At 54.0% G+C, this 16997-nt stretch overlaps 2 protein-coding genes across 5 annotated transcripts in view; one reads left to right on the plus strand and one right to left on the minus strand.

Annotated features, from left to right (window-relative positions):
* Positions 1 to 1174, minus strand: part of LOC141258261 (uncharacterized) — a 46646-nt gene extending 45472 nt beyond the window's left edge. For 2 of the 3 annotated variants that reach the window (XM_073673280.1, XM_073673279.1), the window contains exon 1: positions 216 to 1174. In XM_073673280.1, coding sequence (XP_073529381.1) covers positions 216 to 1026 — 811 coding nt within the window. In that variant the 5' untranslated portion in view covers positions 1027 to 1174. Of the gene's footprint in view, positions 1 to 204 lie in introns of all 3 variants that reach the window. The other variant, XM_073673281.1, reaches the window with a different exon arrangement.
* LOC141257286 (uncharacterized) overlaps positions 1 to 16997 on the plus strand; it is a 122742-nt gene that overhangs the window by 81447 nt on the left and 24298 nt on the right. For both annotated transcript variants that reach the window (XR_012318045.1, XM_073671681.1), the window contains exons 3-14: positions 3499 to 3656; positions 3973 to 4214; positions 4427 to 4561; positions 8279 to 8357; positions 8421 to 8577; positions 10296 to 10456; positions 10712 to 10757; positions 11734 to 11873; positions 14164 to 14278; positions 14361 to 14449; positions 14554 to 14669; positions 14748 to 14913. Coding sequence is in view for 1 of the 2 variants with exons in the window: in XM_073671681.1 (XP_073527782.1) it covers positions 3499 to 3656; positions 3973 to 4214; positions 4427 to 4561; positions 8279 to 8357; positions 8421 to 8577; positions 10296 to 10456; positions 10712 to 10757; positions 11734 to 11873; positions 14164 to 14278; positions 14361 to 14449; positions 14554 to 14669; positions 14748 to 14913 (1604 nt within the window). In the remaining variant the exon portion in view is untranslated. The remainder of the gene's footprint in view (positions 1 to 3498; positions 3657 to 3972; positions 4215 to 4426; positions 4562 to 8278; positions 8358 to 8420; positions 8578 to 10295; positions 10457 to 10711; positions 10758 to 11733; positions 11874 to 14163; positions 14279 to 14360; positions 14450 to 14553; positions 14670 to 14747; positions 14914 to 16997) is intronic.

The raw sequence follows: 16997 nt of genomic DNA on the forward strand, positions 1-16997 counted from the left end.
CACAGAACTTCCTATGTCCGGCGCTGTGAGTACCTCCACAGCCTCGCCCCCTGCACTGTTCCCCGCAGAGATGGCAGCATCGCCGGACGTCCTCCTCCTCTCCCCACCTTGCCTCTGCCTCGAGCCCACTGCAGAGCCCGAGCCTTTAGGTTTGGTGGGTTTACACAGGAGGTGGCAGGCGCAACATCAGACATTGGTACATACTTGTAACTCACCACCTCCTGTGCGGCTCCTCTGGTCTTCTTCTTTTTTTTCTCCTCCACTGGATCGTCCTCCCCGAAGGAAAACCGCGTCAGGTCCACTGGAGACTCCAGCAGTCGGATCTCCCTCAACAGTCCTCCTTCCTCCTTCCTCTTCCTCCCCCGACACTCCAGCCTCTGCTGTCGGAGTCCTCTGCCCTGCAGGGAGACCACTGGAACTCCGGCTCTGCCCCTCACTGGCTCCAGCACCTGGAACTCCAGTCACCTCTTCATCATCCTCCTCCTCTTCACTAAGGACGCCGGCTGGCGGTTCTCCTGAGGTGTTTAACCCCTTCATTTCTGAGAACCGCCGCTGGTTCTTAAACCTCTCCAGGAAGGAACCTGCGCTTTTCTCAATCCCCTCCCGGAGGAGCACTAACCTGACCACCTCGTCTCTGATGGCTTTAAACCTCTGGGAGGTCGCGGGTCTTTCCTTGTTGGACGCCCGGGTGTTCAGGATCCGGGCCTCCCGCAGCTCCTCTTTCAGCTGGGTTAGTGCTTTGCTGGCGTCCTCGTATTCTCGTAGCATGGCGACCACTCGGGAGGAGAAGGAACTTGTGGACTCGCTGGAGCTCATCTCCCCCCAGGATCTTGCTGGACTCTTGTTCCTGGGGCCTGGGGTGCCCCGGTCTCCCTCTCTGGGCGGGTGATGAACCGTCTCGGGGTTGGAGTAGGTGGGTATGTTCTTCTTCACCCTTCCCGATTTCCTCACTCCCTCCTGGGCCGGTTGTTGTGGCTCCTTGTCCCCCGCCGTCATAGACCGGGGGATAGGAGGCTGGGAAGCCATGCCGGCCTCCCAGTAAGCCTGCCTCTCCCTGGGGAGAAGAGAGGCAGACGACGACCCTCCTCCTGGAAGTCCTGGAGCTCCACAGACAGCTGCTACTCTCAGCAGGGAGAAACTGATTGTGGGCACCTGTCCTACAGTCACCTCCCCCAGTAATGGCTGATAACAGGGAGTAATAGATTGTAGTCTCCTGTCCTACAGTCACCTCCCCCAGTAATGGCTGATAACAGGGAGTAATAGATTGTAGTCTCCTGTCCTACAGTCTCCTCCCCCAGTAATGGCTGATAACAGGGAGTAATAGATTGTAGTCTCCTGTCCTACAGTCACCTCCCCCAGTAATGGCTGATAACAGGGAGTAATAGATTGTAGTCTCTTGTCCTACAGTCACCTCCCCCAGTAATGGCTGATAACAGGGAGTAATAGATTGTAGTCTCCTGTCCTACAGTCACCTCTCCCAGTAATGGCTGATAACAGGGAGTAATAGACTGCTATGCGCAGATAGCAGATATCCTGCTGGTGTGCGATCCCTTTAAGTTGTTCACACACTATGAGCACACTGGGGCGGTGACTGTTTGCTCTCGGCCTCGCGTTGAGGATTAGGTGATGGGTCAGGTGTGTTGATCCGCGGCGCCGGTACGTGGTTATCGTCCACTTCAAATGTATCGCTGTAATGACAGAACAATGGACTCCGACATGTAAACAGCACAAAACAGACCCAGATCATAAACCATAGAAACCCAACCGCACGCCTGGCTCTGCTCAGTCACATCACTCATCCCCGTCTGATCCTGGCCGGCATTTTTATGTTATCTCTGTTACAGCTCTGCAGAGATGTCACCGGCTCTCAGAGACTCCAGAGTCATTACCCAGCAATACCCCTGTATACACAACGTCTCTCCCTGTATACAGAGATGCATGATAAGATCCTGTCTGCAGCCACCACTAGGGGGAGCTCCCTGTATGCAGAGATACATGATAAGATTCTGTCTGCAGTCACCACTAGGGGGAGCTCCCTGTATACAGAGATTCATGATAAGATTCTGTCTGCAGCCACCACTAGGGGGAGCTCCCTGTATACAGAGATACATGATAAGATTCTATCTGCAGCCACCACTAGGGGGAGCTCCCTGTATACAGAGATACATGATAAGATCCTGTCTGCAACCACCACTAGGGGGAGCTCCTTGTATACAGAGATACATGATAAGATTCTGTCTGCAGCCACCACTAGGGGGAGCTCCCTGTATATAGAGATACATGATAAGATTCTGTCTGCAGTCACCACTAGGGGGAGCTCCCTGTATACAGAGATACATGATAAGATTCTGTCTGCAGCCACCACTAGGGGGAGCTCCCTGTATACAGAGATACATGATAAGATTCTGTCTGCAGCCTCCACTAGGGGGAGCTCCCTGTATACAGAGATACATGATAAGATCCTGTCTGCAGCCACCACTAGGGGGAGCTCCCTGTATACAGAGATACATGATAAGATTCTGTCTAGAGCCACCACTAGGGGGAGCTCCCTATATACAGAGATACAGGATAAGATTCTGTCTACAGCCACCACTTGGGGGAGCTCCCTGTATACAGAGATACATGATAAGATTCTGTCTGCAGCCACCACTAGGGGGAGCTTCCTGTATACAGAGATACATGATAAGATTCTGTCTGCAGCCACCACTAGGGGGAGCTCCCTGTATACAGAGATACATGATAAGATTCTGTCTGCAGCCACCAGTAGGGGGAGCTCCCTGTATACAGAGATACATGATAAGATTCTGTCTGCAGTCACCACTAGGGGGAGCTCCCTGTATACAGAGATACATGATAAGACTCAGTCTGCAGCCACCACTATGGGGAGCTCCCTGTATACAGAGATACATGATAAGATTCTATCTGCAGCCACCACTAGGGGGAGCTCCCTGTATACAGAGATACATGATAAGATTCTGTCTGCAGCCAGCACTAGGGGGAGCTCCCTGTATATAGAGAAACATGAGAAGATCCTGTCTGCAGCCACCACTAGGGGGAGCTCCCTGTATACAGAGATACATGATAAGATTCTGCCTGCAGCCACCACTAGGGGGAGCTCCCTGTATACAGAGATACATGATAAGATTCTGTCTGCAGTCACCACTAGGGGGAGCTCCCTGTATACAGAGATACATAAGATCCTGTCTGCAGTCACCACTAGGAGGAGCTCCCTGTATACAGAGATACATGATAAGGTTCTGTCTGCAGCCACCACTAGGGGGAGCTCCCTATATACAGAGATACATGATAAGATCCTGTCTGCAGTCACCACTAGGGGGAGCCCCCTATATACAAAGATACATGATAAGATACTGTCTGCAGTCACCACCAGGGGGAGCTCCCTGTATACAGAGATAGATGATAAGATTCTGTCTGCAGCTACCACTAGGGGGAGCTCCCTGTGACCCCATTACTAACCACTTCCTCCGCTCTTCCCAGGCCTTCCCAGTAAGAATATTCTATGACCGTCTGACTGGAAATGTCCGGGATCTGGATGGAGCGTTGCAGGACGGACCCCTGGAGTACGGAGCCGATGAGAAGCGGAGGGAGACCACGCTCTTCTGGCTACGACAAGAGAGACTCCCGCTGTTTAGAAAGTCAGAGAATAATAATGGGGGGATCTGACCTGACAACTCCCGTAGACTATGGGGGGTCCTCACTCTCCTGCTCCCCACTGAGGCCGACGTCAGCGCGGTGTGATGTGACGCTCGCTGATCTCTGCTGTCAGGTTCCATTCACACGGAGCAGAGATTGTGCTTCTAAGATTTTCACAAAGTCGAAAAGAAACATTGCAAAACTTGCCCCTTTAAAACATTCCACACAAACCCTCCCAGTGCACAAGGCCACACCCACTTGTCATAAGGCCACACCCACCTGTCGGAATTTTCCTGATGATTTTTTTTTATTTTGTAGGTCTCATTTTTATTTAGAATACAAATTGACCAAGTTGTTAGTGCGCCCCCTGGAGGATCCACAGCCCACCAGCCGCTACGACATCCGTGGGTACAGCCGCCAGACAGACAGTGCTGCGTTGTCCACCGCTCCCTGCTCAGCCGTCCCCCAGCAGTTTAGCGCTCCCGGTATCTGGTCAGCGGAGCCGCTGGGGTCTACAGGAGGATTCCCCAGCCGTGTGCACAGCACCCCCGCCGCCCCGGGTGAGTACAGTGATGGTGGTCAGAGCCGTCACATTGCAGAGCCGCGTGCAGCGTCATTATATTTTCTGAGGTTCTGCGCAAAATGTATGACATCAAAATTAGCGTAATAATCTGGATTTTCTCCCAAAACTATTGCCAGCGTCTCCATCTACCGGCTGCACGACAGCCCACACCCCCCAGAGCAGTGACCTGTGCGCGTTTCCTTCCCACAGGATATGAGTCTGACACGTACAGACTGTCGCTCCTGGAGCGGTACGGAGACGCCATCATGAGGCTCTGCCAGCCCGCGGACCACCGGGTGGAGGATGGTGCCCACTATATGGACTTCACTCACAGTGACACTACCGGTGAGGAGAAGCTGGCGGGGGTGGGATGATACATTGTGTCTGACCAGATAAGTTAGCTATGTGTTTATTCAGATGCCCCTGCTGCTCTTCTTCCCCTCTCACAGCACACAGTCACAGCATGTAGACATAGACACTGCAGCTGCATCCCCCTTCTCCCCTCTCACAGCAAGCGCAGATACTGCAGCTGCATCCCCCTCTTCCCCTCTCACAGCAAGCGCAGACACTACAGCTGCATCCCCCTCCTCCTCTCTCACAGCAAGTGCAGATACTACAGCTGCATCCCCCTCCTCTCCTCTCACAGCAAGCGCAGACACTGCAGCTGCATCCCCTTCCTAACCTCACAGCATGTAGACTAAGACACTACAGCTGCTTCTCCCTCCTCCCCTCTCTCAGCAAGCCCAGACACTACAGCTTCATCCCCCTCCTCCTCTCTCACAGCAAGTGCAGATACTGCAGCTGCATCCCCCTTCTCCCCTCTCACAGCAAGCGCAGACACTACAGCTGCATCCCCCTCCTCTCCTCTCTCAGCAAGCGCAGACACTACAGCTGCATCCCCCTCCTCCCCTCTCACAGCAAGCGCAGACTCTGCAGCTGCTTCCCCCTCCTCCCCTCTCACAGCAAGCGCAGACACTGCAGCTGCATCACCCTCCTCCCCTCTCACAGCAAGCGCAGACACTACAGCTGCATCCCCCTCCTCCTCTCTCACAGCAAGCGCAGACACTACAGCTGCATCCCCCTCCTCCCCTCTCACAGCAAGCGCAGACACTGCAGCTGCATCCCCCTCCTCCCCTCTCACAGCAAGCGCAGACACTGCAGCTGCATCCCCCTCCTCCTCTCTCACAGCAAGCGCAGACACTACAGCTGCATCCCCCTCCTCCCCCCTCACAGCAAGCGCAGACACTGCAGCTGCATCCCCCTCCTCCCCTCTCACAGCAAGCGCAGACACTGCAGCTGCATCCCCCTCCTCCCCTCTCACAGCAAGCGCAGACACTACAGCTGCATCCCCCTCCTCCTCTCTCACAGCAAGCGCAGACACTACAGCTGCATCCCCCTCCTCCCCTCTCACAGCAAGCGCAGACACTACAGCTGCATCCCCCTCCTCCCCTCTCACAGCAAGCGCAGACACTGCAGCTGCATCCCCCTCCTCCCCTCTCACAGCAAGCGCAGACACTGCAGCTGCATCCCCCTCCTCCCCTCTCACAGCAAGCGCAGACACTACAGCTGCATCCCCCTCCTCCTCTCTCACAGCAAGCGCAGACACTGCAGCTGCATCCCCCTCCTCCTCTCTCACAGCAAGCGCAGACACTACAGCTGCATCCCCCTCCTCCCCTCTCACAGCAAGCCCAGACACTGCAGCTGCATCCCCCTCCTCCCCTCTCACAGCAAGCGCAGACACTGCAGCTGCATCCCCCTCCTCCTCTCTCACAGCAAGCGCAGACACTGCAGTTGCATCCCCCTCCTCCTCTCTCACAGCAAGCGCAGACACTACAGCTGCATCCCCCTCCTCCCCTCTCACAGCAAGCGCAGACACTACAGCTGCATCCCCCTCCTCCCCTCTCACAGCAAGCGCAAACACTGCAGCTGCATCCCCCTCCTCCCCTCTCACAGCAAGCGCAGACACTGCAGCTGCATCCCCCTCCTCCCCTCTCACAGCAAGCGCAGACACTACAGCTGCATCCCCCTCCTCCTCTCTCACAGCAAGCGCAGACACTGCAGCTGCATCCCCCTCCTCCTCTCTCACAGCAAGCGCAGACACTACAGCTGCATCCCCCTCCTCCCCTCTCACAGCAAGCCCAGACACTGCAGCTGCATCCCCCTCCTCCCCTCTCACAGCAAGCGCAGACACTGCAGCTGCATCCCCCTCCTCCTCTCTCACAGCAAGCGCAGACACTGCAGTTGCATCCCCCTCCTCCTCTCTCACAGCAAGCGCAGACACTACAGCTGCATCCCCCTCCTCCCCTCTCACAGCAAGCGCAGACACTGCAGCTGCATCCCCCTCCTCCCCTCTCACAGCAAGCGCAGACACTGCAGCTGCATCCCCCTCCTCCCCTCTCACAGCAAGCGCAGAAACTGCAGCTGCATCCCCCTCCTCCATTCCAACAGCACGCAGTTTTAATGTGGTGCGGGGCGGTAGTCGTGGGCGAAGTACTCGTCTCTTGCGCCCCGGCACGTTACATGAAGGTGGGGGTCCTGGCTGGGTGTGTGGAGTTGTGCTATGGGGGCGCTATGTCTGTATTGGCCGCATGTAAGCGTTGTTGCTGGTTGGCCAGGACATATATATATGTATACAGTACATAGCGGGTACATTTCTTCTCAAACGTTTCCTCGATAATAAGTAACATTTTCCTCACACAAATTCAGTCCCTTTCTCTTCTCTCTCGTTACTTGTTCTGTCTTCACTATTCCTCACTACTTCACCACAGCTCAGCTCAACACTACAGTCCAGCTAGTGACGGTCCTCTTCTCTGTCCGCGGTTCCTCAGCACGTCACCACTTCTGCATTTATCACCCACTCCGGGTTTTGACTTTCAAATACTAAAGTAAAATACTGACCAAATACTGAACGCGTGAACGTGACCTATGGCCGTAACTTATCTTCTCTAATGCTGATACTCTGGAACTCCCACCCTGGGCACTCTCTCTCTTCGTCTCACGTACTCTGTCCTGTCTAGGCCCAAGCATGCACAAAAGAACATAGAAGTATCACCGGCAATTGCCTGGGGAAAACTGAGAGTTTTTAACTCCCATGCAAGGGTGTGTCAATCAGCAGCAGGAGGGAGGTCGCTGCTGGGTCTTAAAGGAAAAAGGATTAAGAAGGTGTCTGCAATGCCAAGTGCAGTGACCTTCTACAGACAGATCCAGAGCGACTGTCTATTACACCTGACACACCCGTGACAGTACCCCCTTCTCCGAGTGGCCTCTGGACACTCAGGACCGGGCTTCTCAGGATAAGAGGTGTGGAACGAATGAACAAGCCTTGGGGCTTTCACCTCTGGTGCTCAAACCCACATCCTCTCCTCTGGAGCATAACCCTTCCAGTGCACCAAGAACTGCAGGGAATGACGCTGGAGACGAGAATCTACCTTTTGGGCCTCACTGCTGGGCGTCCTCTTCCAGGACCCATCTCTGGTAAGTCCTTCTATCTCTCAGTCACTCTTCCTCGTTTCTGCTCCGGATCATACTATCTCTTTCTCCTGGTCTCCCTTTCACTTTTATGGACCCCTAAGAATGCGGCACTGCTCACATTGGACCTTAGGTCCTTTCTTTATGCCTTATCTGCTTTCAGCTTAGTCTCTCACAATCTGGGCTAGTCCCAAACTTAACTCTCACTGTCCCTGTTTACTAGCTGTTGCTGGGCAGAGTACAGCTTCATCACTAACAATACAGATTATTACACATACAAACAGCGTCTTCAGTGGGGAACATGGGCAGCATTTCCATCTCCTTACAGTCACAGGCGCTGCACACCCCCCTTCTCCCTCTTTTCTGCTTAGGCCTCGTTCAGATGTGGCAATTTAGCTCACGTACGAGAAAAACTGACCTAATATTTTGATCAGACTTTGGTACGAGTGTCATCAGGATTTCTCGTACGTGGAGAAAGTGCGAGTGGAAACCACAACTAGCACTTGTACGCGAGAATCGGAGGTGTGAATGAGGTCTTACTGGACTATTCTGATTGGAGCAGACAATTCGATCTTACAGCGTTTTCATTAATAGAGCGCAGTTGTCCGATGTCTCCAGGATTCCAGCTCCGCGCTGAGGCCTCCACCCGCGCTGAAGACCAGAAGGACACCAGGTATGATCCCTCGATCTGATCACCCGGACTGTATGACCCTCACCAATGATAATCTCCATGTAGAGGTCCTGGGAGTGCGGCCTGGAAGAGCGGAGCGCAGGGGACGGGCTGGGCGGACCCCGAGGATCTGAGCGTCACTGAGGAGGAGGAGAACTTTGTGAAGCAGCACAACCTCACCATGTCTGCGCTGCAGCAGCTGAAGGAGGAGGCTCTGAGCTCGGTGAGGCCATAACCGCAGACCTCCGCCCTGGTCATCATTTATGTGTCAGGTCTCCATATAACCTTCATTATCTTCTCCCATTATGTATTGTCCTCGTGCATCAGTTTTTTTCATTGTTTTTTGGTTGGCTCATGCTGCTGCCCCCTGCTGGTTCAGTGTCTGCTTCTCATGCATCCATATACAGTACTGGGCCAAAGTTTTAGGCAGGTTGGGAAAAAATGTTAAAGTAAAAAAGCTTCCAAAGCTAAAAGAGTTAATATTTTATGTTTTACCAATTAACAAAATAAAAAGTGAAAGAAAAAAAAGAAATGTAAATCCCATCAGTATCTGGTGACCGCCCGTCTCCTCCATCATCAGTATCTGGTGACCACCCGTCACCTCCATCATCAGTATCTGGTGACCGCCCGTCTCCTCCATCATCAGTATCTGGTGACCGCCCGTCACCTCCATCATCAGTATCTGGTGACCGCCCGTCACCTCCATCATCAGTATCTGGTGACCGCCCGTCTCCTCCATCATCAGTATCTGGTGACCGCCCGTCACCTCCATCATCAGTATCTGGTGACCGCCCGTCGCCCCCATCATCAGTATCTGGTGACCGCCCGTCACCTCCATCATCAGTATCTGGTGACCGCCCGTCTCCTCCATCATCAGTATCTGGTGACCGCCCGTCACCTCCACCATCAGTATCTGGTGACCGCCCGTCGCCTCCATCATCAGTATCTGGTGATCGCCCGTCACTTCCATCATCAGTATCTGGTGACCGCCCGTCACCTCCATCATCAGTATCTGGTGACCGCCCGTCACCTCCATCATCAGTATCTGGTGACCGCCCGTCTCCTCCATCATCTGTATCTGATGACCGCCCGTCTCCTCCATCATCAGTATCTGGTGATCGCCCGTCACTTCCATCATCAGTATCTGGTGACCGCCCGTCACCTCCATCATCAGTATCTGGTGACCGCCCGTCACCTCCATCATCAGTATCTGGTGACCGCCCGTCTCCTCCATCATCAGTATCTGATGACCGCCCGTCTCCTCCATCATCAGTATCTGGTGACCGCCCGTCACCTCCATCATCAGTATCTGGTGACCGCCCGTCTCCTCCATCATCAGTATCTGGTGACCGCCCGTCACCTCCTTCATCAGTATCTGGTAACCGCCCATCACCTTCATCATCGGTATCTGGTGACCGCCCGTCACCTCCATCATCAGTATCTGGTGACCGCCCATCACCTCCATCATCAGTATCTGGTGACCGCCCGTCGCCTCCATCATCAGTATCTGGTGACCACCCATCACCTCCACCATCAGTATCTGGTGACCGCCCGTCGCCTCCATCATCAGTATCTGGTGACCGACCGTCACTTCCATCATCAGTATCTGGTGACCGCCTGTCACTTCCATCATCAGTATCTGGTGACCGCCCGTCTCCTCCATCATCAGTATCTGGTGACCGCCCGTCACTTCCATCATCAGTATCTGGTGACCGCCCGTCACTTCCATCATCAGTATCTGGTGACCGCCCGTCACTTCCATCATCAGTATCTGGTGACCCCTCATCACCTCCATCATCAGTATCTGCTGACTGAACGTCACCAGATGTTTTCTGCAGCCGGACTAGGACCCCCAGCATCCAGGCCATGTGATTAGGACCCTGGAGGTGATGTTCTGGGGTCTTGGCGGGGCGGTGACCTCCTCTGCTCCTGGCTTCGCAGGTGGTCGGCTTTGGCCGCTTCGTGCGCTTCCTCCAGGACACGCGGGGGATTCACCTTCTTCACTTCTGGATGGACTGTGAAGCCTTCAAGGACACGTCTGTAGACCTCGCCGCCGGTCACAGCCCGGAGGACGCCCGGCACCTGTGTGTTCACCTGTTCAGGTACAGTCCGGCTCCGGGCAGGATCCCTCATGGGCCGGGGGGTCTCCCCGCTGCTCCTCTCTGGCATCAGCCATGTGGTGTCCTCAGATGACCCATCCGAAGTTCTGGGAAGGTGAGGAGCTTTATCATGCCGCCTCCTGAGGCGCTGCCTCCCCTGCAAGACGCCCAGTCATGAGCTATCCTGCGGGGGGCGCTAGGGGGTCTCGTTCTGGACGTAATAAACTGATTAATAATTATTTTGCTTTCTCTTGACAGGAGCATCCAGAATAAATACCAGTTCTGCCTGAGTCCGGAGTGTCAGGTGAGCGGCACCGGGTTATTATGGATCTGCCCCGCTGGGGACACAGACAGGAAGGGCCCCTGTGCAACCAATATATGGGCCCTCTGCAGCAAAATACCGCCTCATAGTGCACAATCCCACCGGAGCTGGTAGTGGCCCCCTGACCTCCGGGGCCCCTGTGCAGCTGCACTAACGCTGTGTCCCCCCGATCAGCCCATCATTGATAGCCCATGTCCTCCCACTCCACCCTGTGCTCCTCTATTTATTATAGTTCATCCTGCGCCTTCTGGTTCATGAGTATAATGTCAGTGCTGCAGTGAGGACTGACACAGGGAGGAAGGAAACGCAAGTAGATGTGAAAGCCGAGTGCGATTCACAATTAAAAATAAAATAAAAAACAACATAAAAGAAGCTCCACAATAACAAGAGATAGAAATAATCAAACCCAAAGCAGGAAAAAATATAAAAATCCTCCAGAAACGGCAAAACCCCCAATAGAAAACTGTAGAATCCAACATGGAGTCCTGCGCTGAGCGTCCTGCGCTGAGGGTCCTGCGTGCCGGCAGATTGTGCTGACCCCGGCACGACCTTCTGGTGAGGAGGGTCCGGGCTCTTCTCCTATGGGCACTGACTGCCACCATGACAGGTTATCACCTAGCGTCTGTGACCACTGCTGAGGGTTTGTTACAATGTACCAGTCTGGAGTGCAGGATGTTTATCTACACTGGATACAACTGTAACGAACCCTCAGCTGTAAGAAGTATTAGGAAGCCACCTTCTATAGTTGAAGAACGTTCCTGTTCGCTGGCAGCAGATATTTAGTAAATGGTGATGAAGTGGGCACTATGTATTGGAAAGTTGCAGAACTTTTCCTTGCAGTGGGTGAGGACTGCTGTAGGAGTTCTGCTCTGAAGCTCTTGGCTCCGGGATTGTGTATTGGCCCGTCTTATGGCGGCTGAAGGCAGCGTCCATCTTACTGTCAGTCATTAATATACAGGAGCAGATCCGTCAGTGTCAGCAGAGTCGGGGTGCCTCCTATCACGCCCTCAGGAGACCCCAGTATGACGCCCTCAGACGCCTGCGCTCCTACTGGATCCCGAGGTTCCTCATTCACCGGCAGAGACGGCAGCAGGACAGGTACGGATCACACGGATGATGTGCAGTGATTGCTCACGCCTGATCTGTGTGCGGGGATTGATTGCTCGCGTCTGATCTCTGTGCGGGGATTGATTGCTTGCATCTGATCTCTGTGCGGTCATTGATTGCTCACGCCTGATCTCTGTGCGGGGATTGATTGCTCGTGTCTGATCTGTGTGCGGGGATTGATTGCTCGCGTCTAATCTCCGTGCGGGGATTGATTGCTCGCGTCTGATCTCTGTGCGGGAATTGATTGCTCGCGTCTGATCTCTGTGCGGGTATTGATTGCTTGCGTCTGATCTCTGTGCGGGGATTGATTGCTCGCGCCTGATCTCTGTGCGGGGATTGATTGCTCGCGTCTGATCTCTGTGCGGGGATTGATTGCTCACGTCTGATCTGTGTACAAGGATTGATTGCTCACGTCTGATCTGTGTACAAGGATTGATTGCTCACGTCTGATCTGTGTACAAGGATTGATTGCTCACGTCTGATCTGTGTACAAGGATTGATTGCTCACGTCTGATCTGTGTACAAGGATTGATTGCTCACGCCTGATCTCTGTGCGGGGATTGATTGCTCACGCCTGATCTCTGAGCGGGGATTGATTGCTCGTGTCTGATCTCTGTGCGGGGATTGATTGCTCACGCCTGATCTCTGTGCGGGGAATGGTTGCTCACGCCTGATCTCTGTGCGGGGATTGATTGCTCACGCCTGATCTCTGTGCGGGGATTGATTGCTCACGCCTGATCTCTGTGCGGGGATTGATTGCTCACGCCTGATCTCTGTGCAGGGAATGGTTGCTCACGCCTGATCTCTGTGCGGGGATTGATTGCTCACGCCTGATCTCTGTGCGGGGAATGGTTGCTCACGCCTGATCTCTGTGCGGGGATTGATTGCTTGCGTCTGATCTCTGTGCGGAGATTGATTGCTCACGCCTGATCTCTGTGCAGGGAATGGTTGCTCACGCCTGATCTCTGTGCGGGGATTGATTGCTCACGCCTGATCTCTGTGCGGGGATTGATTGCTTGCGTATGATCTCTGTGCGGGGATTGATTGCTCGCGTCTGATCTCTGTGCGGGGATTGATTGCTCGCGTCTGATCTCTGTGCGGGGATTGATTGCTCGCGTCTGATCTCTGTGCGGGGATTGATTGCTCACGCCTGATCTCTGTGCAGGGATTGATTGCTCACGCCTGATCTCTGTGCAGGGATTGATTGCTCCCGCCTGATCTCTGTGCGGGGATTGATTGCTCACGCCTGATCTCTGTGCAGGGAATGATTGCTCACGCCTGATCTCTGTGCGGGGATTGATTGCTTGCGCCTGATCTCTGTGCGGGGACTGATTGCTCGCGTCTGATCTCTGTGCGGGGATTGATTGCTCACGTCTGATCTCTTTGCTGGGATTGATTGCTCACGTCTGATCTCTGTGCGGGGATTGATTGCTCTCTTCTGATCTCTGTGCGGGGATTGATTGCTCGCGTCTGATCTCTGTGCGGGGATTGATTGCTCACGTCTGATCTCTGTGCGGGGATTGATTGCTCACGTCTGATCTCTGTGCGGAGATTGATTGCTCACGCCTGATCTCTGTGCGGGGATTGATTGCTCACGCCTGATCTCTGTGCGGGGATTGATTGCTGACGCCTGATCTCTGTGCAGGGAATGGTTGCTCATGCCTGATCTCTGTGCGGGGATTGATTGCTCACGCCTGATCTCTGTGCGGGGATTGATTGCTCACGCCTGATTTCTGTGCAGGGAATGGTTGCTCACGCCTGATCTCTGTGCGGGGATTGATTGCTCACGCCTGATCTCTGTGCGGGGATTGATTGCTCACGCCTGATCTCTGTGCGGGGATTGATTGCTCACGCCTGATCTCTGTGCAGGGAATGGTTGCTCACGCCTGATCTCTGTGCGGGGATTGATTGCTTGCGTCTGATCTCTGTGCGGGGATTGATTGCTCACGCCTGATCTCTGTGCAGGGAATGGTTGCTCACGCCTGATCTCTGTGCGGGGATTGATTGCTCACGCCTGATCTCTGTGCGGGGATTGATTGCTCACGCCTGATCTCTGTGCAGGGAATGATTGCTCACGCCTGATCTCTGTGCGGGGATTGATTGCTTGCGTCTGATCTCTGTGCGGGGATTGATTGCTTGCGTCTGATCTCTGTGCGGGGATTGATTGCTCGCGTCTGATCTCTGTGCGGGGATTGATTGCTCGCGTCTGCTACAATAATATTTCTGATGATATATAATAGTAATTCTTGGTGATTTTGACGCACTCCCGCGTTGCTCTCAGTCGCCCAGACGGTGCCGGGGTGAGGCCGGTCTCAGCGTTCCTAGATGCCGCGGATCATCTGTCGCCCGTCACGGGTGCCGCCTCCACCGCCCGCGGGATGAGGGACAGTGATGCGGTAATGTCCTCCCTCCTGACACTGATGGGGTCACACCAGAGTGATGGGCGCAGGAATCACGGCCGATGTCCGTCTGTTCCAGGTCTCAAGCTCCGCTCTACCGGACAGGATGATTCCAGCTCTGAGGCTGGATGCTGCGGCCGGGGGGCCCTTCCTGCACTATCTGCACAGGTGACGCCCGACCTGCCGAGTCTCAGTGATCTCACTGGTGTCTGTGGCCCCTCCGGACGGTCTATGGGGCGGCCGATGGGTCTCATCACCTAATTCACCTGCAGGTTTCAGCCTCCAAAGACGATTCAGATTTTTCTTCTGTGGCAAGAACTGAATGAATACGGAGAATGGGGGACTGAGCGGAATCGCAGCGGCGGCAGCCAGCGCCCCAGTGTCTGCGGTGAGTCCTCCACTCCGCGGGCAGCGACAGAGCAAAGGACGCAGGCAGCCACTCACCAATGGTGGTCTCATCTTCCAGGTGACGGACATTTGCATCGTGGACCCAGGGACCCGGCCCCCGGGGGCAATGACTTATCTGGTGGGATACAGCTGGCGGATCTAGGGTCTACGTACCACCTGGCGCTGGACGCTCTGAGAGACCCCTGGATACAGTTCCTGAATTACGACATCACCACGTTCTTGAAGTAAGTGATAAGTAAAGATCCGCGGCCCGGACAGTCCTATCACACAATGGTGGGAGGTGCAGGAGCCATTGGCAAGCAAGCAGTGAGCGTATGGCGTACACACTTCTGGATTCCAACAAATGGAATTTAGTTTAGCTGGAGGGAAGCACTCCAATGCCCGTTCAGCGAACGTGACCCACGCTACACATAAATATGTAACTTCCAACAAGAGTCCTGACCCATCCTCGGCTGGGTCTTTTATGTCGAAGGGAGGGACCTGCCCATACACCCTCTGTGATGACATCACATGGGCTGGGCTCCACCCCTCACATTTTTATTAAAATCTCTAACTTCTGGGATAACTTCTCGCTGGTTGATCGCAGAAGTTTGCACGTGAGCCCATATTCTTTATTACAAATTTACCTTTCCTTAGAGACTACACATGGCATAGCTGCGGTCCGTTACTCTGGTACTTTTGCGCCACAGCTCACCGAAGTGGCCCACAGCTACAGAAAACTATGCATATTGTTCCTTAGCTGACCCTGCCGCTAAAAATATGTGTCCCATTATTATCGGAAGTATAGAACTTCCGATATTCCATATTTCGTGCCGGCGCCGGCAAGACTGCAGATTTCTGTTGAGGAAATAGGGGATGCCCTGGGGGTGAGAGAGAATTCTTTTGAAGCCAGGAATTGCATCCTTCTCACCTAGGTGTATATTTGTCACAGGCCGGTGTCACTAGAAAATACACTCTTATGTTAATTGGGTTAGTAGCTCCCTTTGTACTATCATTTGCCGATTAGCCACTTCTTCTGTGTGTGATAATTTGCATAGGCAGCTCCGTAGATTGCCAGCTTTTCTACTCTGACAGATGGTCGATAAGGGAGGGGGAAGAGTGGTTTTGGAGAAATTGTTAATATTTCTATGACAATGTTATTTCTATATATAGCATATACCACAGCTCTGTACAATTAGTGGGGAATATACAGACAATAAAGACATTACCAATTAACACACAGTTCACCAGTTACAGGAGAAGCGAGGTTCAGGAGGAGATGTGGGGCAGTGCAGCACTGTGGAGAGGATGGGTAGATGGTAGGCAGAGATGAAGAGGAGATGTAGGGCTGTGCAGCACTGTGGAGAGAACAGGTAGGGTGGTAGACAGAGATGAGGAGATGTAGGGCGGTGCAGCACTGTGGAGAGGACGGGTAGGTGGTAGACAGAGCTGAGGAGATGTAGGGCAGTGCAGCACTGTGGAGAGGATGGGTAGGGTGGTAGACAGAGATGAGTAGGAGATGTAGGACAGTGCAGCACTGTGGAGAGGACAGGTAGGTTGTAGACAGAGATGAGGAGGAGATGTAGGACGGTGCAGCACTGTGGAGAGGACGGGTAGGTTGTAGACAGGGATGAGGAGATGTAGGGCAGTGCAGCACTGTGGAGAGGACGGGTAGGTGATAGGCAGAGAGGAGGAGGAGATGTAGGGCGGTGCAGCACTGTGGAGAGGATGGGTAGGTGGTAGACAGAGATGAGGAGATGTAGGGAAGTGCAGCACTGTGGAGAGGACGGGTAGGTGATAGACAGAGATGAGGAGGAGATGTGGGGCAGTGCAGCACTGTGGAGAGGATGGATAGGGTGGTAGACAGAGATGAGGAGGAGATGTAGGACGGTGCAGCACTGTGGAGAGGATCGGTAGGGTGGTAGACAGAGATGAGTAGGAGATGTAGAGCAGTGCAGCACTGTGGAGAGGACCGGTAGGTGGTAGGCAGAGATGAGGAGGAGATGTGGGGCGGTGCAGCACTGTGGAGAGGATGGATAGGGTGGTAGACAGAGATGAGGAGGAGATGTAGGACGGTGCAGCACTGTGGAGAGGACGGGTAGGTGGTAGACAGAGATGAGTAGGAGATGTAGGGCAGTGCAGCACTGTGGAGAGGACCGGTAGGTGGTAGGCAGAGATGAGGAGGAGATGTAGGGCGGTGCAGCACTGTGGAGAGGATGGGTAGGTGGTAGACAGAGATGAGGAGGAGATGTAGGGCGGTGCAGCACTGTGGAGAGGACGGGTAGGTGGTAGGCAGAGATGAGGAGGAGATGTAGGGCGGTGCAGCACT

The sequence above is a fragment of the Phyllobates terribilis genome, unplaced genomic scaffold (genome assembly GCF_046119375.1).
Source record: "Phyllobates terribilis strain yellow unplaced genomic scaffold, ASM4611937v1 Scaffold_3__8_contigs__length_932513732, whole genome shotgun sequence".
Lineage (NCBI taxonomy): Eukaryota > Metazoa > Chordata > Amphibia > Anura > Dendrobatidae > Phyllobates > Phyllobates terribilis.